General features: G+C 43.1%; 1 protein-coding gene and 1 non-coding gene across 2 annotated transcripts; one reads left to right on the top strand and one right to left on the bottom strand.

The window, feature by feature from the left end:
• Nucleotides 1–3,161: 3,161 nt before the first annotated feature.
• Nucleotides 3,162–10,459, top strand: DPPA4 (developmental pluripotency associated 4). The gene is made up of 7 exons (XM_008266980.4): nucleotides 3,162–3,294; nucleotides 5,244–5,367; nucleotides 6,486–6,646; nucleotides 6,731–6,781; nucleotides 7,256–7,559; nucleotides 8,437–8,635; nucleotides 10,237–10,459. The coding sequence occupies exons 1-7, from the start codon at nucleotides 3,271–3,273 to the stop codon at nucleotides 10,271–10,273; spliced, it is 900 nt and encodes a 299-aa protein (XP_008265202.2). The 5' UTR covers nucleotides 3,162–3,270; the 3' UTR covers nucleotides 10,274–10,459.
• A 6,507-nt stretch (nucleotides 10,460–16,966) lies between these two features.
• Nucleotides 16,967–17,072, bottom strand: LOC127483043 (U6 spliceosomal RNA). Its single transcript, XR_007909017.1, has one exon. It is a non-coding gene; the product is annotated as a U6 spliceosomal RNA (small nuclear RNA).
• Nucleotides 17,073–20,781: the final 3,709 nt, after the last annotated feature.

The following is a 20,781-nucleotide window of genomic DNA, read 5'->3' as shown; positions in this document are numbered from 1 at the left end:
TTGCAAACTGGCAAAAAATGTCTGAATCCCACAAGCAATCTTGTTTCTTTTTTTTTTTTTAATTTATTTATTTGTTTGTTTATTTTTGAAAGAAAAAGTTACAGAGAGGCAGAGGCATAGAGAAAGAGAGGTCTTCCATCCGCTGGTTCACTCCCCACCTGATGCCAGAGCTGTACCGTTCCGAAGGCAGGAACAGGAACCTCTTACAGTTCTCCCACGCAGGTGCAGGGACCCAAGGACTTGGGCCATATTTACTGCTTTCCCAGGCCATAGCATAGAGCTGGATCATAAGTGGAACAGCCGGGACTTGAACCGGCACCCATATGGGATGCTGGCATTGCAGACAGTGGCTTTACCTACTACACCACAATGCTGGCCCTGCACTGTTTCTAAACATAAGAAATCCTTCTCTTCACATCTCTGATCCCTGATAAACTGACATGGATTTTCAAACTTTTTTACTTAAAAATTTTTTTCTTTTTTTAAAAAATTTAAATATTTTATTTATTTATTTGAGAGGTAGAGTTACAATAGAGAGAGGGAGACAGAGAGAAAGGTTTTCCATCTGCTCTTTTGCTCCCTAAATGGCCATAATGTCTGGAGCTGGGCTGATCCAAAGCCAGGAGCTTCCTCCAGGTCTCTCATGTGGGTGCAGGGGCCTAAGCACTTGGGCCATCTTCCATTGGTTTCCCAGTCCATAGCAGAGAGCTGCATTGGAAGCGGAGCAGCCAGGACTCTAATTGGTGCCCATATAGGATGCTGGTGCCACAGGTGGAATCTTAGCTTACTATGCCACAATGCCGGCCTCTGTTTTCCATTTATTTGAAAAATAGACACAGAGGAGCCAGTGCTGTGGCGTAGTAGATTAAGATGCCATCTGCAGTGCCAGCATCCCTTATGGACACTGCTCTGAGTCCCGGCTATTCCACTTCTGATCCTGCTCCCTGCTAATGCTCCTGGAAAAGCAGTGGAAAATGGCCCAAATAGGCTGCCTCCCAAAGTGAGCATTAGTAGGAAGCTGGAATCAGAAGCACAGCGAGGATTCAAACCTGTGTGTATTAATGTGGATACAGACATCCCACACTGTGTCTAAACTGCTGCACCCAATGCGTACCCTATGTTTAAAGAGAGAATTTTGAACTGATTTGGGGGAATCAGTAGGCTAAGGGCTCACTGTGATATCAAACAAGTCAACAATAAGGTTTGATCCAACTTTTGTCATCTATAAAATGGGGAACAATAATGGTTGAGAATTTTATTGTGTTTTATTTCCATTTATTTAAGGGACCAAGAGACAAGGAGAGAGAAATGCAGAAAAGACAGTGCTCCTACTTTCTGGTTCACTCTCCTAAGGCCCACAACAACTGGGGCCCTGAAGCCCAGAGCCAGGATTTCAATGCTGGTCTCACATGTGAATGGGAGGAATGCAATCACTTGGGCCACCCTGTGATGATGCCTCCAGAGGTCTGCACTAACTTTAATCAGGAGTTGAACCAGGTACTGAACTCAGAGGTTCCCAATATGAGACATAGGAATCCTAACCAACATCTTTTAAACCTGGAATTTGATACACAAAAAACACTGGATAGACTTTTAAAAAAAGCAAAACCGGGGCTTGTGCTGTGGCAGAGCAGGTAAAGCCCCTGCCTGCAGTCCCGGCTGCTCCACTTCTGATCCAGCTCTCTGCTGTGGCCTGGGAAAGCAGTGGAGGGGGGCCACTGCACCTGTGTGGAGACCCGGAAAAGCTCCTGGCTCCTGGCTCCTGGCTCCTGGCTCCTGGCTCCTGGCTCCTGGCTCCTGGCTTCGAATCAGTGCAGCTCCGGTCCTTGCAGCCACCTGGGGAGTGAAGCATTGGATGGAAGACCTCTCTCTCTCTCTCTCTCTCTCTCTGTGCCTCTCCTCTCTATGTGTAACTGTGACTTTTGAGTAAAATAAATAAATCTTTAGAAACAAGGTCACTTGGGAAACCCATATCCCATTACCTGCTTGAGTTCCTGATTTTTTTTTCCTCATCCGAAGCCAGGAGTCAGGAGCTTCTTCCAGGTCACCCACATGGGTGCAGAGGCCCAAAGACTTGGGCCATCTTCCACTGCTTTCTCTGGCCATAGCAGAAAGCTGGATGGGAAGTGGAGCAGCTGAGTCTCAAACCAACACTCATATGGGATGCCAGTGCTTCAGGCCAGGGCATTAACCCACTACGCCACAGTGCTGGCCCCAGTTCCTGATGTTCTATTTCCCAGTCAGCTTCCTGTCAATACATTCTGGGAGCAGCAGATGGCTCAAGTCCTGGGGTTCCGGTACCCGTGTGGAAGACCTGGACGGAGTTCCTGGCTCCTGGCTGTTGCCGGCATTTGGGATGTGAACCAGCTTACAGAAGATGTCTCTCTCTGCCTATCTGCATTTCTTTTTAAAATATATTTATTTATTTATTTATTTATTTATTTATTTGAAAGGCAGAATTACAGAGAGAGGGGATCAGATTGGGGAAAGAGAGAGGGAGCGGAAGAGAGCTCTTCCATCCACTGGTTCACTCCTTAAATGGCTGGTCCAGGCTGAAGTCAGAAGTCCAGGGCTCCATCTGAGTCTACCAAGTGGGTGTCAGAGGCCTGGGCAATCTCCCACAGCTTTCCAAGAAGCATTAGCAGGGAACTGGACAGGAAGCAGCTGGGACACAAACCAGCACTCATTTGGATGTCAGCCTTTCAGACAACAGCCTAGCTTACTGCACAACCCCAGCCCCAACTCTGCCTTTCTTGCAGACGAATATAGATAAACTTTAAAAAAAAAAAAAAAAAAAAAAAAAGGAAAAGAAAATGTAAGTGGTACAAGAAGTTTAGCTTGCTTCAGGCAGCTGGTCTGGCCCCTGCACTCTATTTTTTCCACAATTCCCTTGTCAAATCCCTGGTCACCTTCTCTTCAGGAGTCTCTAGCAGGTTTTTTTTTTTTTTCCCCCTTAGAGTTACCTTGAAGAATTTTTCAGCTTCCCAATGTCTTGTTAAGCACACCTTGTATTAAAGTTAAATGTTGACCGAAAAGGGTCCGGAATGGCATTTGTAATTCAACTATGCGCTAATCACCTCATGAATAAGCAAATACACGATTTAACATTCACAAATGGTGAGGGAGGAGGGGACAGAGGGGAAGGGAGAAAGAAGAGCACCTTTGGTAACAGGAAGTGGGCGGAGACTCTCTGAAGAGCACTCTTAGGCTAGGGACCATCGTGGAAGTGAAAAGACCTTTCTTTTTATCAACTTCATTTGTCTTCCAAGTATGGAGAATTCTAGAGGCAAGGAGGTAAGTTGAGTTTTGGTGGGTTTGTATCGCTTCTCGGCTTTTTGACTAAGATCAAGTGTAGTGTTGTTAATGGGTTTGTTTCTTGTGCTTGTGGGTCTCCTCCCGTTTCTCTCCCCTTTTGAGCTCTCATGATCTCTTGACAAGAAAACAATGAAACAATGTGCCTTAGAATTTTCTCCTCATACCTAAGAAAGAAAAATGTAAATCCTTGGATATATTTACACCCTACAATACTGGAGCAAGGAGACAAATAAGAAATGAGGATTCCTCTTTGATTTTTGAAGAGATACCTTATCTTGTCAGAGAAGAATCTGTGGCTGGAAGGAGATGGCAATTGGAGGAAAGGGGCGGTGAAGGGAAAAATTTCAGAGTCTGGGAAGGGACAAACCGCCTTCATTTTCTTTGGGTAAACACAGATCTGAACGCAAAGGCGCTGGGTCTGAATTCCTCTCCTGTTCCCGGAGTCCTTAGACCTGCGGAACGCTCCGCCGTGAGACCTGCTCTCGGGCCGTGAGGCAATGAAGGAGGAGAGGCCTAGAGACCTGTTCCGGAGGCGCTGAGCCGCGGTGACCCAAACAGCTGAGCATGCTCAAAGCCCCTTTCCGGAACCAGGTCATTTTTAGCCTTCTCAATTTAAGACTTTTGTGTGCCCTAAAGAGAGTGCTCGGAGTAAAGGTAATGCAAATATGCAACTAGAATACAGATGTAAAACTGCTATAGAGATGTAAAAGTGCCATGCAAATGTAAATTTGTCCTGTACTCCTACTTTGAGGGTGATAGAAAAGGATTCAGGTTTAGGAACAAATTTACCTAGGCGTTAAATTATCTCTAACGTGCTTTTCTTTTAAAAAATTAATTAACCAGATGCAATACAGTTCATAGATACAATTCTAAGAATATAATGCTCCCTTCCACCCCCTACCCCCAAATGTGCCCTTAACTTTTGTGTCCTTAATTGTGTAACCTCTGGGTCTCAGCTGCTGGCAACTGAAAGATAAAGTGGTTGCAAGATTGTTAGGAGGATTAAACAAATGACTCTGAGGAGTCTGTGCAGCCAAATGCCCGGGGCATGTATCTTTGTATGGAACAGCTTTATTCCCACTGCTTGTTTGTTATTTTTAATTCGGTTAACCAATATTTATTGAATGCCTATGATGAAAGGGGAAGCCTACCTTTGTGCCTACAATCAAATGGAATCACAGGCATTGATCAAATTATACAAGCAAATATAAAATGTTTTTTTGACAAGTGGAGGGAATGAGGTGACCTGTAGGTGATTTAGTCTGGAAGGACTAGAAAGGGTTCTTAATGAAATGATACTAAAAGTGAGACTCTGAAAGAGGAGTAAGATTTAAGAATGTAAATAGAAGTGGGAGCAGGAGCTGAGGGATGTAACTTCAGGTTACAGTGATAACTCAAGAATTCTATAATGAGAGCTTGGGAAACAGCAGCTTCAGATGGGGGTAGGATAAGAGGCCGGCCGATAGATTATGTTCAAGACATTTATTTATCTTCACTAAGATTAATCCTAAGAGCAATCAGCTGGTGAAGTTTTCCATAGCATAACTCTGGTTTCCATATGAGAAAATAATTTATTAGAAAATAGTCAAGAATGAAGGAATGGGGGCGCAATTCCACGTGAGGGGTGATGGATGTAGACAGTGATGATGTAAGGGCTTCTTCCCCCAGGACTGAGCCTGTTTTCTTCTGCTTCTTTCGTTTTTATCTGAATGTTCTCCTGTACTTTCAAACTGGCTTCCTTCTATTTCCCCATCATTGTTTCCATCTTATGAATGGAGCTGTTATTAAGATGATCCCTAGAGGGGAATCCATCCCAGCAGCCCAGTGCAGTGACTGTCTTGGTGCCTCAGCAGCGAGTTGTATTAGGGCAGGTATGCTATCTTCAGTTTGAACTCAAAGAAATTGCTGACTAGCTTCTTTATCCCCAGAGAACCGCCACAGGATGGTCGAGGGAAGAAGAACAGTGGGCCTTAACTCAACCAAGCACATCTTTACCAAGAACATCAGAAAAGGAGGGGAACAAACGAAAAAGATCTATGAAAGATGATAAAGGTAAGAGGTTTACAAATCTCAGGTCTCATTTCCTCAGAAACCTGAGGATTTTTTCTGAATGTATGGAAGAGGCAGGAAAGAAATTTGCCCCCTGAATCCTGCAAATCTGAGATTTCCTTTGAAGCCTATGTAAAATTGCACTTCACTGAAGCCTTGTGGCCGCCTTTAACTGATCTGTTTCTACATTCAGATTCCCACATCACATTTGGTTCTGATAATCATTTGCCTTAACTTGCTGCTTGGAGTTAAGACTCTCAGGTGTGGGGGACAGTTTGAAATCCATTCTTTTTTTTTTTTTTTCCTTTAATTTGCTTAATCATTGTTTTTTCTTCCTTTTTCTTTTCTTTTTTTAAGATTTATTTTATTTATTTGAAAGGTATAGTTACAGCGAGAGGGAGGGAAGAGAGATCTTCCGTTTAGTGATTTACTCCCCAAATGGTCACAATGGCAGGGCTAGAGCAGACTGAAACAAGGAGCTTGGAACTCTACCCATGATTCCCACAAGGGTGCCAGGGGCCCAGCTACTTGGGCCATGATCCGCTGTTTTCCCACATTTGCAGGAAGCTGCGTAAGTCTAAGAACAGCTGGGACTCTAACCAGCACTCCCATATGCGGGCATCACAGGCAGTGGCTTAACCTGCTGTGCCACCACACAGTTCCCTTATTCTGATTTTCAGTGAACTTCTTGAAGTCCCCTCATAAAATTTAACACCAAATAAAATCTTAAAAAAAAAAATTTCAGAACCACCTGGGTGCTGCCGTGACTGAGGCAGCTGGCAGATTTACGAGTGTTTGTGGTTGTATGTGTAACTACTGAGTTTATGCACTCAAAGTCTTAAGACTTAAGTCATTCTCCTGGAATGGAAGTGCAATGTATAGTGCGGCCACCTGAATTCTCTCGACTAGGCAGTCCACAGAGGAGCAAATGGGAGCAGTGGGAAGCTTTTGAAGTAAAGCTGGCATCTGGAGGTGCCAGGTCCTAGGTTTGAAGTTCTATTCCATGGAAGCTATCTGGTCTTTGGCAAGTAATTTAACTGTACATTAGGGGATTGGACCATGAGAACTAAAAGTGATTGTAACTACAGAAAATCTGTTAATTTTATACCATTTTCCCTCAGTTGCCTGTCCTAAGGAAAGGGGACAGTGTGATGGCAACCCAAAACCTCGGAAGAAGGTACCAATTCCTCCGTTACCTGTAGATCTGCCACCCATCGACCTGGTTCACAGAGACATTTTGCGGGCCTGGGGTCAAAAGCTGAGGTTAAGCACTAAAGGCCCGGTGAGTTTCCAGCATGTGAGACCATGGCACTGGGAAAAGGAGTAGGAACACTGCTTTCAGTACTAACTCATTATTCTCTTTTAGAAAATAGATCTGTATAAGCGACTATGTGAATATGCTTACCCACACCAGAAGGTAAGTGCCTTTTCTCTCTCTCTCTCTCTTTTTTTTTTTTTTTTTTTTGGAGCATTGACAAAGTAAAAGGTTCAGTTCTCTTGATTGCTAATTTTAGCACCAAAGAGTGAGAAAAACTGTCTTAGTCCTTTCCTCCCTCTCCACTCCTAGTTTTCATTGCTACAAATAGTAATAAAAAGGCTTTTTAAATTGATAATAAAAATTGTGTATATTTATTGCACTCAACTTATGTGTACACTGTAGAATGACTAAATCAAGCTAATTAATATGCATTGCCTGACATTCTTTATTTCTGTCGAGAACATGTAAATCTAATATTAACAATTTTCAAAAATTCAGTGCCTTATTATTAGCTATAGTCGCCATGTTGTAATAGATCTCTTTAACTTAACTTCTCCTATCTAACCTATTTTACCTTTGACCAGCTTCTTCCCACCTAAGAGGCCACGCTTCTAATAGCACTTTATTCTTTAGCCTTGTTTACAGGCTATTCCCAGCACAGCAAAGGAGGTCAAGATCAAAACATCCTTACAAATAAAATCAAAGGTGGGCAAAGAGGAAACATCCCAGGAAAGTGCTAAGAAAACAGTGTGTTCCGCGGGGACCGACCCCCCTGAAGTGGCTCCTCCACTCCAGGAGGGCGTACCTGTGCTCCTGGAGGACGTGAATACAGTTGAGGTGACAACTTCTGCCCCAGAGGCTGTGCTGGCCTCTTGGGCCAGAATTGTCGCTGGTGCTGGGAAGAGGAAGGCAGTGGAAACACCCCCAGAGGCCTCCGGTAAGCCCGAGACCTGACAACTTCCCGGGCAATACTGAGGATGCTGGTTGGGGGACCACACTGAAAACTATGCTCTAAGTTATCGGTGGCACAAAAAGAGGATAGTAGCTGTTTGGCTTCATTTCTTTCCCCTCCTTTAGTGAATTTAAAAGCGAGTCTAGAATGTCTGAAATCCTCTGAATCTTCTGGTGTCTGTTACATGAGTAACATTAACAAACTTTTGAAACAGTCCTCAGTTTGCTCACTATAAACTGAATTAATATAAACTTTTTATTTGTAAAGATTTATTAATTTTATTTCTTTGAAAGGCAGAGTGACAGAGAGAATCTGCCATGGCTGGTCCAAGCAGAAGCCAGGAACTCCATCCAGGTCTCCCATGTGGGTGGCAGGGGCCAAAATATTTGGGCCATCCTCAGCTGCTTACCCAAGCATTAGCAGGGAGCTTGATCAGAAGCAGAGCAACTGGGACTGAAACTGGCACTCTGATACAGGATGCTGGCATTGCAAGCTGCAGCTTAACCACCGTGCTGGCCCCATAAACTTCCTATTGTTAAGACCTAGAGGAAGTACAATGAAAGATGTCTATAAACTGCTTGACCTATTTCACGCAGTCCTTCCCAGATCGCTCTAAGTTAGTCTATCATTTGCCCACCAGCACTAAACCTCTTCCAATTAGATTTTTTTGTTCTTGTTAAGGTTTCGGGAGGAACTGTTTTGCATAAAGGTACAGGAGAAGGTGGGGAGGGGTTCATAGGTTCATGTCTTGCAGCTGGCATTTAAGAAATCCAGTAGAATACAGAGTGATAGGCCATAATGCAGTCTTGAGCGTGAATAGGTGGTCCTGATGTGTTCATACTAAATATCTTCCTTTCCCCAGGTGACAGATGGTGTGTGGTCCATGGGAAAAGTCTCCCTGCAAACACACATGGTTGGGTTCAGCTGCAGTTTCATGCAGGACAAGCCTGGGTTCCTGAGAAGAAAAAAGGAAGAGTGAGTGCACTCTTCTTGCTTCCTGCAAGTAATTTCCCACCCCCATACCTGGAGGACAATATGCTGTGCCCCGAGTGTGTCCACAGGTAATTACTTGTTGCTTTTCTTAATTAATATTACTTAGCTGTGTATTTCAAGCCTAAGTTGTCTAGAAAGAGTTGGAAGATAAAGATATGTTATCTCAAAACTGAAACAGAAGGGGGAATGGGAGAAGATGAGAGAGAGAGAAGGGCAGGGAAAGAAGGAGAAAAGGAACATTATATTCTTAGATTTGTTTCTATGAACTGTATTGAATCTTAAAAACTAAAAAAAAAATTTTTTTAATTTCTCAAGAAAAAAATTTGAAGAAAATTATTTTTCAAGTAAGCTTATCATCTATAAAAAGAGCATTTATGTGTGAAAGCTAAGGCGTTTAGATTCCTGGAAAATGATTCTAGAGGAGCAGACATTGTATTGTATTTGATATAAGCATTACATAGTACTGTGTACACTACTTTGTCTGTTATCACATTTTTTATATGCCTGTAAAGGAGGTATCTGTCTTTTTCCAGAAGGCCCTTATATTTAGTTTTACAAAGAACTAATTAAAGAAATCTGTACAGGGTTTTAATAAAAAATGTGTAAGTAAATTTTTTTATTTTTTTATATGAAAATTTTGAAGCATTTTTCCAGGAGTAGAGAAAGGGATAAGGAATTTGAAGTCAGGCAGCTCTTTATCCCTGGGTAATAGATCATTGAAAGATTTTTTTCTTTTTTAAGTTTTATTATTTGTAAGGCAGTTACAGAAAGAGAAGGAGAGCCAGGAGGTTCCTCCCCAAGGACTTAACCATCTTCTGCTGCTTTCCCAGGCCGTTAGTAGGGAACTTGATTGGAAATGTAACACCCAGGACACAAACCAGTGTCCACCTGGGATACCAGCATCACAGGCAGTGGCTTAGCCCGCTGTGCCTCAATGCCCATGCCCCACTCCACATGCTCAAAAGGATTCCTAAAGGGGATTTTGTATTCATTTGTGGTACAGAAGGTAAGAAACTAACTATGCCCTTGGGCGTGACTTGGATGAGAGACCTATGGAGAAACGACAGAAAACAGACTCCCTCTGAAGAGGGCTTGTCTCCCCACCTTGCTTTACTTGTCCAGGAACCATCCTGGGCTTCATGCCAACCTGTTGGCTCAACTTTAGTTTCCAGATTACTGAACACTAGAGGTTCAGGGCAGCTGACAGAGAAGAGAAACCAGAAGTAAATGTGCCCTCTTAGTCTAGACTTCTCCATCAGTCCCTGGAGAAAGAGAGGCAGCATCTGACAGTTACCTTCTCCCACAGAGGCAACTGTGTGAATGTGTGCTTGTCTTTCCTCCAGTTTGGCTGCCCTGCCCTGCTGCAGTTCTCTTGAGAGTCTGCATACCAAGCAAGTTCAATAGAACTGAGGTCACTTTGAATAATAACCTCCATGGGCCACTAGGCAAATAACAAAAATCGTCTTTGGGCCCTTGCCTATACAGTTCAAAGGCTTGATTTGCCTGGCCAGTCTTCATATGAATACTGCTATGAACGACAGTCACCCAGTGTGCTATGGAACACATGAACTTGCTTCTATCTAAACCATGGGTTTCTTCCAAGAATACAACTTGATCATTCTTCTTGGTCCCCATTTTTTTAAAAACAGACATTTTGTTTGCTTTCTAGGAATAAAATCTTATCAAAAAGCCTTCAATGGGACTAGAATATCAGGATTTAAAGGACATTTACAGCTTCTGCTTCCTTCTTTGACATCATCTAAGTTCTTGAGGAGTAGGGAGCCTGCGGAACCATAGCCATGACTGATGATGTAAATTCAAGGCCCATCCCCTCACAGACCTACCTCTTCAAGAACTACTGGTCACGTCACTACAAGCAACTTTGCAAAGGTACCTCTTGGGCCACCAACACCCTCAACAAGGGCATCTCTGAGTCCATTGTGATGGTTGTGAGCATCAAGCACCCGGAGATCATCCTGCACTTCCTATCATGGGAAGACAAGACTGTGTCCGTTTGTGTTTGTGTACTCCAAACAGGCCTGTGGGGTCTCCCATCTTGTGGTTCTTTTCTCTGTCACCAGCAAAGGAAGTTCATAGCTGAAGCAGTGGTTTCCTGTCCATTCAGCAAATAGTCCACGAGAGCATATAGGCTCTTGAGCTCAACCTGTTGCCTCTTCGTAATTCTGCCTACTGAGATCATGCGTCATATTGTCTGGGTTAGCATGCAGCGTTACTCAACTGCTTTCCATTAGAAAACTAAATCCAGCTTGTAGATTCTGTTTTGTTTCACAGGATTGTTTATCCCCTTCAGCCCTTTCACCCTCTCTTTGTGTGAGCAATAGTGCCTAGAACAGACAGGGGCCAAGTGGTGACAGAAGAGCCAAAAGAACTGAGTCAGGATCAGGACAGAGATCTCTTTCTAGCTTTCACCTGCCAACTTCCTACTATGTGTCAGGTATGATGACAGTAAACAATGGCCACTGTGCATCCTGGCATTCAGAATTATTTCATACATGTTAACATGACTAACGAGTTTCTTTGCTCTCTGAGGGATTATGCATCATTTGGGGAGAAAGCTCGTGTTCTGCTATGTTGTCTGGTTATACCCAAGGTCATTTACTAATGTTCCCTGCTGCTTGATTCTGCTAATGTGATGTGTTCTTTCTCCAGACCCCACTCCTCCTCTCCCTCCTGTGCTCCCAGAATACTTTCAGAAGGAAGAGAGACAAATAATTAAATCTATTTTTTAAAAAGGATTTATTTATTATTTGGGGCCAGCACTGTGGCATAGCTGGTAAAGCTACTACTTAACAGCACCAGTGTCGCATATGGGCATTGGTTCAAGTCCTGGCTGCTCCACTTCTGATCCAGCTCCCTGACAATGAACCTGGGAAAACAGTGGATGATGGCTCAAGTACTTGGGCTCCTGCACCCATGTAGGAGACCCAGAAGAAACTCCTGGTTCCTGGCTTCAGGACGCCCCAGCTCTGGCTGTTTTAGCCATCTGGAAAGTGAACCAGAGGATGGAAGGTCTCTCTCCGCAGCCCCCCTCTCCCCGTAACTCTGTCTTCAAATAAATAAATAAAACCAGAAGTTAGGAGCCTCTGTGGGTCTCGTGGTTGCAGCAGCTCAAGCACTTGTGCTACCTTCTGCTGCTTTTCCAGGCCATTAGCAGGGAGGTGGGACAGGAGTGAAGCATCCGAGACTTTAGCCAGTGCCCATGTGGGATGCTGGCGTCACATGCAGCAGCTTCACCTGCTATGCTACAATGCCCACCCCCAAATAATTGGATTCGATTACTTTTGCCCCAGATGAGTTCCATGGCAGAGGGAGGATAGGGTATGATGATTGAGCTGCTGTGGGGGAGCCCAGAGAAGATCTGCATTCATTCCCCATCTGAATGCTAAAGTCACAACCATGCAGATAGGTCTGGGCCCACAGCTATGTGTGGTGTGAACAACATGTGAAATATAATAGGAACAATAGAAATCTGGAGCCAGAACTTCAAATTTTCCTTGGTTCCAGAAAGGAATGGAAGACTCCATGAGCAGATTCTAAAGTAACTGAGCTGAAGACAGGTTTAGCAAGATATCATTGGTAGAGGCAAAAGGGTCTGTAAAAAAGAAAAACAGTGAACTCCTTGACAGGAATCAAAGGTGGATGTGACACATCTCCTGAGGAGGGATAAAGGGACATTTTTAAATTCCAATTTATTACAGTGGCGTTAATTTACCAAAAAATGTTCCATATAAATTTCTGTATGTTAACAAGTTAGAGCTTACAGATAAAAGTTGAAATTTGGCATCTTAATTATGTATACCTAGTACCAGAAGGAACGGTAAACATTGAAATGTGTTTGGCATGATGCAACGGGAAGTCAAACATCACTGGTCATGTGAGTCTAATCACAGGGAAGCAATAGGTCCTGATGACACTAACTATCTCTCTACAGTCATTAAGTAACCTTAATACTCAGATGTACTCTTTTCCCCATTTCTAATAAGCATATCTTTACAAAATAAATTATGCTTCACCATTAAGACAATTTGTCTACTCCTAATATACTCCCATTATGAAGTGAGCCTTGTTTGGGTAGTAGTTTCTTGAGCATATCTATATGTAAAAATCACAGAGCTATGCACTTAAGATGTGTGTATCTTTTAAAGAAGTGGAGCAAGCCAGATCTCGAACTAGAGCCCATTTGGGATGCCAGTACTGCAGGTGGCAGGTTTACCCACTATGCCACAGCACTGGCCCCTTAGAATATTCAAACCTAAATGTTGTTACACATGTGTTTATTCTGTATCTAATTAGCTAGTTGGGTGTTTTTTTTTTTTTTTTGTAATATTTGTAATATATACATAGTTCTATATAACCCCAATAATTATCATAATCAAGAACTTTGTAAAACATTAATTTGAGGGAAGCCAGTGCTGTGGCACAGCAGGTTAAAGCCCTGGCCTGAAGCACCGCATCCCATATGAGCACCAGTTCTAGTCCCAGCTGCTCCTCTTCGGATTGAGCTCTCTGCTGTGGCCTGGGAATGCACTAGAAGATGACCCAAGTCCTTGGGCCCCTGCACCTGTGTGAGAGACCTGGAAGAAGCTCCTGGCTCCTGGCTTTGGATCGTCGCAGCTCCGGCTGTTGCGACCATCTGGGGAATGAACCAGCAGATGAAAGACCTCTCTCTCTGTCTCTACCTCTTTCTGTATCTCTGTCTTTCAAATAAATAAAATAAATCTTAATAAAAAAAATTTGAGGTGTCGGTGTTGTAGTGCAGCAAGTTAAGCCTCTGCCTGCCTGCGACTCCAGCATCCCATATGGGTGCTGGTTCAAGTGCCAGCAGTTCCACTTCTGATCCAACTCCCTGCTAATGTACCTGAGAAAGCAGTAGAAAATGTCCCAAGTGTTTGGGCCCCTGCACCAAGTGGGAGTCCTGGCAGAAACTTCTGGCTGTTAGCATTCAATGGGCCCAGTCTTGTTGCGGACATTTAGGGAGTGAACCAGCGAATGAAAGACCTATCTCTCTCTCTCTCTGCGCCTCACCTCTATAGTAAATATTAAAAAAAAAAAAAAGATTATAAGTAAAAACTTGCAAAGATATTTTCATATGTGAAAAGATCATTTTTGGAAAAAAAAAAGGATCATTTTTGAAACAGATCATGATATTTTATCCCTCTTGGACACTCTGGTTTCCAATATATCTTTAAAAAACCCCATGTTTGGCATGGTTAAGCATAGCTGGTACATAATGAATACTTATACAACGAATGAATGAAAGGTTTAGAATGAAAAAAACAATTCATGTTTCTAAACAGATTTGTGTGTTTATTTGTAGGACAGACTGACGACACAAAGAGAAAGATTTTCTATCCTCTAGTTCATGCCCCAGATGGCCTGAACAGCTGGGGCTACGTCTAGGTCAGGCAGAAGTCAGGAGCCCCAACTGGCTCCAACTGGTGGATCAGAGGCCTAAACACCTGGGGCAGCTTCTGAAGCTTTTCCAGACACATTAGCAGGGAGCTGGATTGGAAGTGGAGCGCAGTGCCATGTGGGATGCCAGCGCTGCAGGCAGTTGGTTAAACACTGCACCACAGAACTGGCCTCAACAAATTTTACTTCTGGGCAGCAATGTTTGTCTCTCCTCACTATTTTATATGAAGCCCAAAGATGGTAGTACAATCACTATTTCAACTGCCATTTCTTATCTGTAGGATAGATAACATTGAAGGATAGAACTACCTATAGTGAGGGAAAACAAGAAGCTAGGGGAGACACAAAAATGAAGGAACTGGGATGGGAAGACTTAATGAGGACTAACTTGGTCATTATCTTTCATTTGACCAGAATGGCATGGGGAGGCAAATAGTTCTTGAAGGTGTTATTTCTCTCAAGTGAGTCCATCACCTAATAGAAAATTTCCCTGAGAGAAACTTGGACTAACATTAGACTGAAGAATACGAATTGAACTTAAAACAATGAGGAAAAGGGACATCACAGCCTGTAGGAAGGGCCTGTGGAGATCTGAGCTGAATAGCAAACTGGAAGGCCAATATGTTCAGAGCCAGGGAACATAGATTATCAAACAAGAGTGGAAAGCAATGGAGTCCCAGACAATGCAAGGTTTTTGTTTTGTCTTTATCTTAAAAAGCATTGGGAAGCCATTAGGAGTTAAGGGACTGGGCTTAAATGTCAAATTTGTATTTTGAAAAGATTCCTTGCCTCAAATGCAGAGAAACAGCCAGAGGACAGATGTTGTGTATTCTGAGACCAGTTAGGAAACATTCGTTTTTGGCGAAAGATGCTCGTTTGGGCTCTGGTGAGTGGTGGGAATGGGGGTGAGATTGGCAGGCATCAGTAATGGCCTAGGTATTGAAGGTGAGATAACTCAAAAAGTAAAGAAAAGGGTGAGCCTCAAGTGGATACTTATCAATAAATTATCATTTCCCCTTGTTCATTTTCTAAATTTTTTTTTTTCAAGATTTATTTCTCTATTTGAAAGTCAGAGTTACACAGAGAGGAGAGGCAGAGAGAGAGAGGTCTTCCATCCTATGGTTCACTCCCCAATTGACCGCAACGGCTAGAGCTATGCCAATCTGAAGTCAGGAGCCAGGAGCTTCTTCCGGGTCTCCCACATGGGTGCAGGGGCCCAAGGACTTAGGCCATCTCCTATTTCTATCCCAGGCCATAGCAGAGAGCTGGATTGGGATTGGAGCAGCCAGGACTCAAACCAGCACCCATATGGGATGTCGGTGCTTCAGGTCAGAGTGTTAACCCACTGAGCCACAACACCACACCGGCCCCTACTTTGTTTTTTCTTATTTCATTTATTTGAAAGGCAGAGAACCAGAGATCTCTCATGTGCTAGTTTATTCCCCAAATGCCCACAAAGCCAGAGATGGATGAGAGTGAAGTCAGGAGCCAGGAACTCAAGAGTAAATCTCCCCAGTGGTGGCAGTGATCCTATGTACTGTCTCAGGGTGTTCATTAACAGGAAGCTGGAAATTAGGGTGGATCCGGGGCTTGGACCCAGGCCCTCCCATATGAGATGCAGGTGTCCCAAGCGCTACTTTAACTGCTGTGCCACAAGTCTGCATTTCTTGTTCACTTTTATATTCTCTATCATCTCTTATCAAAACCTTCTGAGAAGCATACAAGAGGACAATCCATGTCTCTACAGTAAATAAGATGACATTTCTGATAACCATTTTGCTTGTTTCCTATTCATTATAATGTAAGAATAGGTGGTTTATAAACTGTGGCAATGGTTTTCATGTAGTCATCGAATCAGCAGGATCCACATTAACCTGAAACTTTCTAGAAATGCAAAATTGTGGGCTCTGCCTCAAACCTTCTGAATCTGAAGCAATGGTGATGGGAGCCAGCAATGTAAGGTTATTAAGCCCTGCATGTGAGCCTGATACATAACAGACTATGAGAACTGTCGACCTATTTTTTTAGAAAATGTTTTTTAATATTTTATCATCTCTTTGCATTTATAACAATTCACTTCAACAATCACAGAATTCTTCCAGTGACACAAACCGTGTTGCAAATGAAAGCTGGTAGTGATGCTTATCAAAGTACACAAGAAAATTGATGTTAAATATAAAAACACTTTATATGTTAACTTGTTACCAAAACCTTTCTTTTTTTGCAGCCTGGCAACCATCGACCTTTTTTTTTTTAAGATTTATTTATTTATATAAAAGTCAGAGTTGGGGCCAGCACCGGGGCCCAGTATGTTAATCCTCCGCCTGCGGCATCAACATCCCATATGAGCGCCGGTTCTAGTCCTGGCTGTTCCTCTTCCAATCCAGCTCTGCTGTGGCCTGGGAAAGCAGTAGAAGATGGCCCAAGGACTTTGGCCCCTGCACTCACATGGGAGAGTGGGAAGAAGCACCTGGCTCCTGGATTAGGATCGGCACAGCTCCAGCCATTGCAGCCATTTGGGGAGTGAATCAGCAGAAGGAAGACATTTCTCTCTCACTGTCAGTAACTCTACCTCTCAAATAAATTAAAAAAAAATCAGAGTTACACACAGAGAGAAGGAGGGGCAGAGAGAGAGGTCCTCCATCCTCTGGTTTATTCCCCAGATGGCCGCAATGGCTGGAGCTGCTTATTTATTTATTTGAAAGGCAGAGTGACAGAGAAATCATCTGTCTGCTAATTAACCCCAAATGCCAACGATAGGGTGGGTTAGGCCAGAACCAACAACCCAGAACTCCACATGAGTGGCAGGGATCCAAGTTCTTGGGCCCCCACTCACCTTTCCAGGGTGCTTAGCAGGCAGCTGGATTGTAAGTGAAGGCAGGACTCCACCTGACTCAGCTTGTGGGCCTAGCAAGAGGTGGCCTGACCACTGAACCACAACGCATGCCCCTTATTTGATTTTTTTTTTAACTACAGAATTCTTCACAAATTTGCATATCATCCTTGGCAGGGGCCATGCTAATCTTCTCTATATCATTCCAATTTTAGTATATGTGCTGCCGAAGCAAGCACCCCTTATTTGATTTTTAAGATGAAGACAACAACTCGCCCTCACAAAGCTGCTGGATTTTAAAAAGTAACAAAAACAAAATAATTATTATAGCACTAGAAAAGTACTAGGTACTCGACCAAGAGTAATTGAGTAATTGCTCTAGCTCCTATTATGTATTGTCTCTGACTTTCCTGCACAAAGGTGATCCATAATTACCTACCGTGTATTAGTCATTTCAATGGCTGCTGTGTGGCTTTTGGGATTTATTTAATCTCTCTAACATTAGATTTATTGAAGTATAATTTACATACTGTACAAGTTACCCCTTTTAATATATAATCCTATTAGTTTTGAAAAATGCATGTGGTTATGTTAGTGCCATCACAAGGTGTAGACCATTTCCTTCCTATAGGAAATTCTTTCTTCTTCCTTGTTGGTAGTAAATTATTCTCCAGCTGTCAACAATCAAGGTTCTATTTTCTTGGCCAATGTGGTTCAGCAAATGAAGCCACCAGTTAGGACACCAGCATTGCATATCAGTGTGCTTGTTCAAGTCCTGGCTGCTCCACTTTTAAGAGCAGTACATGATGGCCTGAGTGCTTGGGTTCCTGCCACCCACACGGAAGACGCAGATGGAGTTCCTTGCTCCTGACTTTGGCCTAAGGCAGTATAAGCTGTCAGGTTTTTGGGGAGTCAATCATTAGATGGAAGATCTCTTTCTCTGCCTTTCCCTATCTCCCTGTCACTCTGCCTTTAGTATATATAAATAGGGGCCTACACTGTGGCATGGCTGGTAAAGCTACCACTTGCAGTGTCCACATCTCATATGGGCACTGGTTCAAGTCCCAGCTGCTCCACTTCTGACCCAGCTCTCTGCTATAGCCTGGGAAAACAGTGGGAAATGGCCCAAGTGCTTGGGCCCCTACACCCACATGGGAGACCTGGAAGTTCCTGGCTCCTGGCTTGGATGGCCCAGCTCTGGCCATTGAAGCCATTTGAGGAGTAAATCAGCTGAAGGAAGACTTCTCTCTCTCTCTGCCTCTGTGCTTCTGTAATCCTGCCTTTCAAATAAATAATTAAATCTTAAAAAAAAAGAAGCCAATTATTATTTTTAAATAATCAAATATTTGTAATTTTTTTCTTTGACTGAAGAAACTTTTCCAAACCAACTATGCTATTTGGTATTTTCATCAAAAGTGTGAGATTCAGTTGCTTTACATAATTGCCAGCACTTTGTGTGATCAGTCTTCAATTTTACCTGTTCTAACAGATGCATAGTTGTGTCTTATTGTGATGTGAATTTGTCCTCCTATTTTCTTTGTAGTCAGAACCCAACTTTATTATTACAACCTATTTTATTTTTAAGGGAAAGGGTTTATTGGGGAACACCCAACAGACGGAGTGAAGGGGCGGCGAAGGGAGAGAGAGAGTATAAGAGAGAAACAGAGAGGAGAGGAGCTAGCAAGGAGAGAAGAGAGCAGAGAGAGGAGCCGAGATTGAGAGAGAGAGAGAGAGCGCGCGAGCGCCAAGAGCCCAGAGGAGGAGGCTAGAGAGAGGAACCGAGAGCGCATGAGAGAAGGGCCACGAGGTCGCTTGTTCAGGAACAGGCCTTTTTAAAACTTTGCCTGAGGGCAGGCAGGGAAGCTGGAGCAGTGAATCCCATTAGGATGGGGGTGGAGCCTGGCTCAGGTAGCTGGGCCTTGGGGCCACCTGGCTAAAACTGCGCCATTTCCTAACATTCCCCCCTTTTTTTATAAAGCAGGATTTGTATGGGGTTACTTTAGTCCCAAAGTCCAGGAGGGGTAGAGGGACAATGATCTGTCTTTAGAGCTACTTCCTGCTGACATGGGGCGATGTCTCAAGCTGCTGTCTCCTGGGTGGGGAGCCGAGTATATCCCTGTAGCAGCATTTGGTTTACTGCCTGGTTGCTGAAGGCCTTGGATCCATCCATTATCACCTGCTGTAAACACTTAAACAGACACTGTAGACAGCGTGAGAATAGTAATCAATGATCCTAAGAGTAGCATTAACCAGGTAATGAGAGGATTTTATAGAGGAGAGGAAATGGAGGGGGGGGGGGGTCTCTGGACCCTTGTGGGGACAGTTTGATGGATGTGGCTTAAAGCTGTTTCCAGCCAAGACCGGAAGAAAGGCCACTTTTGCAGGTAGCTGGGTTTGTCTGTAGAGAAATTCTGAACAATCATACAACATTAAGGCAGGGAGAGGGCCATGAGTACACACAGGTTGGGAGTAGAGCCATTGGTGGTAGAGTAGAGGTTATGATTACAAAGGAATGAGACCCAAATGGGCAAGAAACAAAGGACAGTCATTATTAGAGAACCTAAGAAAGGTGCTATCTGAGCTACAATTAAGTTTTCTGATTGAACAACCAATTTTAAATACAGAAAATAAATCTATTCAAAAAGATGCATTCCTTCATTTAATCAATGGTAAAAAGCCTTATTAAATAGAAAGATAGCCTAAACATCATTTATATTTAGACAGGAACGCAGTTCATTAAAAATGTCTCCTCAGTGTCTTGTGGAGTGTCTGTTAATGTATTTCCCCATTTTTGATTAGGTTATTTGTTTTACTATTGACTTTTGAAAGTTATTTACATATAAATTTAGAATCAGCATGTGACTTTTCATACACAAAAAAAATCCTACAGAGATTTTCATAGGTTTTCTGGTTACAGGAATAAGAACCACAGTAGCATTTTTAAAGGCCCAACAGGATAGAATAACTTGAAGAAAGTGATATTTAGCATTGTGTTTTTATGTGATACATGTGGGAGCAGAAGGGTATTGGTACATTTCCTCATTCATCATAAAGATCACAGCCTGTACTCCTATAATAAAAGGCAGATTAACAAAAGAAAAACATAGCACACTTATTTAGTCCGTGTTTTGTGTGACATTATGCTGTGGGGATGGGGATCCTCAAATTATATTGAGACATTTGTAAACCTGGGTGGGCTCAGAGACCCCCAGTTAGACTTAGCCCAGTTTCTTGTCTTCCCATGTTAAGACTACAGCTGGGAGATATAGATAGAAGGGAACGGAGGAGTAAGATTTATTGAAGGGTGAAAGAACAGTAGACACACAGGCATAAATGCAGGTACCCGCAAGAGAGGATTACCAGGAAAAAGGATATGAGTGAGTGTGGGCAACTTCAAGGGGGAGAGAATCACACCCACCCAGGCTGGGTCCTCCTTTTTACAGGAGAAGGGCGGTACTCAGGGCAGGGTCTGATTAAAGATACAAAGGAGACAGGAATTGGGTGGGGCTGCAGCACATGTGGAGGTCTAGGAGAGTGTCATGGCATCGGGGGAGTGATGGAAAGATTTAGCTGCCTGTGGAAGAGATGGCGTTCTGAGTCTTCAGCCATGTTGACTCAGCATGGAAGATAATGGGATTTGGGTGGTGCACACGGCTTTGTGTTGGTGTTGACAGTCCTTAGTTCCTTCTTCCCTTTTTTTAAAATTTTTTTAAACTTTTATTTAGTAAATATTAATTTCCAAAGTATAGTTTATGGATTACAATGGCTTTCCCCTCAAAAACTTCCCTCCCACCCACACCCCTCCCATCTCCCACTCCCTCTCCCATTCCATTCACATCAAGATTCATTTTCAATTATCTTTATATACAGAAGATCAATTTAGTATATATTAATAAAGATTTCATCAGTTTGCACCCACACAGAACATAAAGTGTAAAATGCTGTTTC

The sequence above is a fragment of the Oryctolagus cuniculus genome, chromosome 4, assembly GCF_964237555.1.
Source record: "Oryctolagus cuniculus chromosome 4, mOryCun1.1, whole genome shotgun sequence".
Taxonomy (NCBI): Eukaryota; Metazoa; Chordata; class Mammalia; order Lagomorpha; family Leporidae; genus Oryctolagus; species Oryctolagus cuniculus.
Note: the sequence above shows the minus strand (reverse complement) of the source record. Positions and strands in the feature narration are given on the sequence as shown.

Coding starts and splice junctions, on each gene's coding strand:
- DPPA4 (XM_008266980.4), top strand. CDS start 3,271: ATGGAGAATTCTAGAGGCAAGGAG. Junction 6,782..7,255: donor ATGCTTACCCACACCAGAAG/GTAAGTGCCTTT, acceptor TTTATTCTTTAG/CCTTGTTTACAGGCTATTCC. Junction 7,560..8,436: donor AACACCCCCAGAGGCCTCCG/GTAAGCCCGAGA, acceptor TCCTTTCCCCAG/GTGACAGATGGTGTGTGGTC.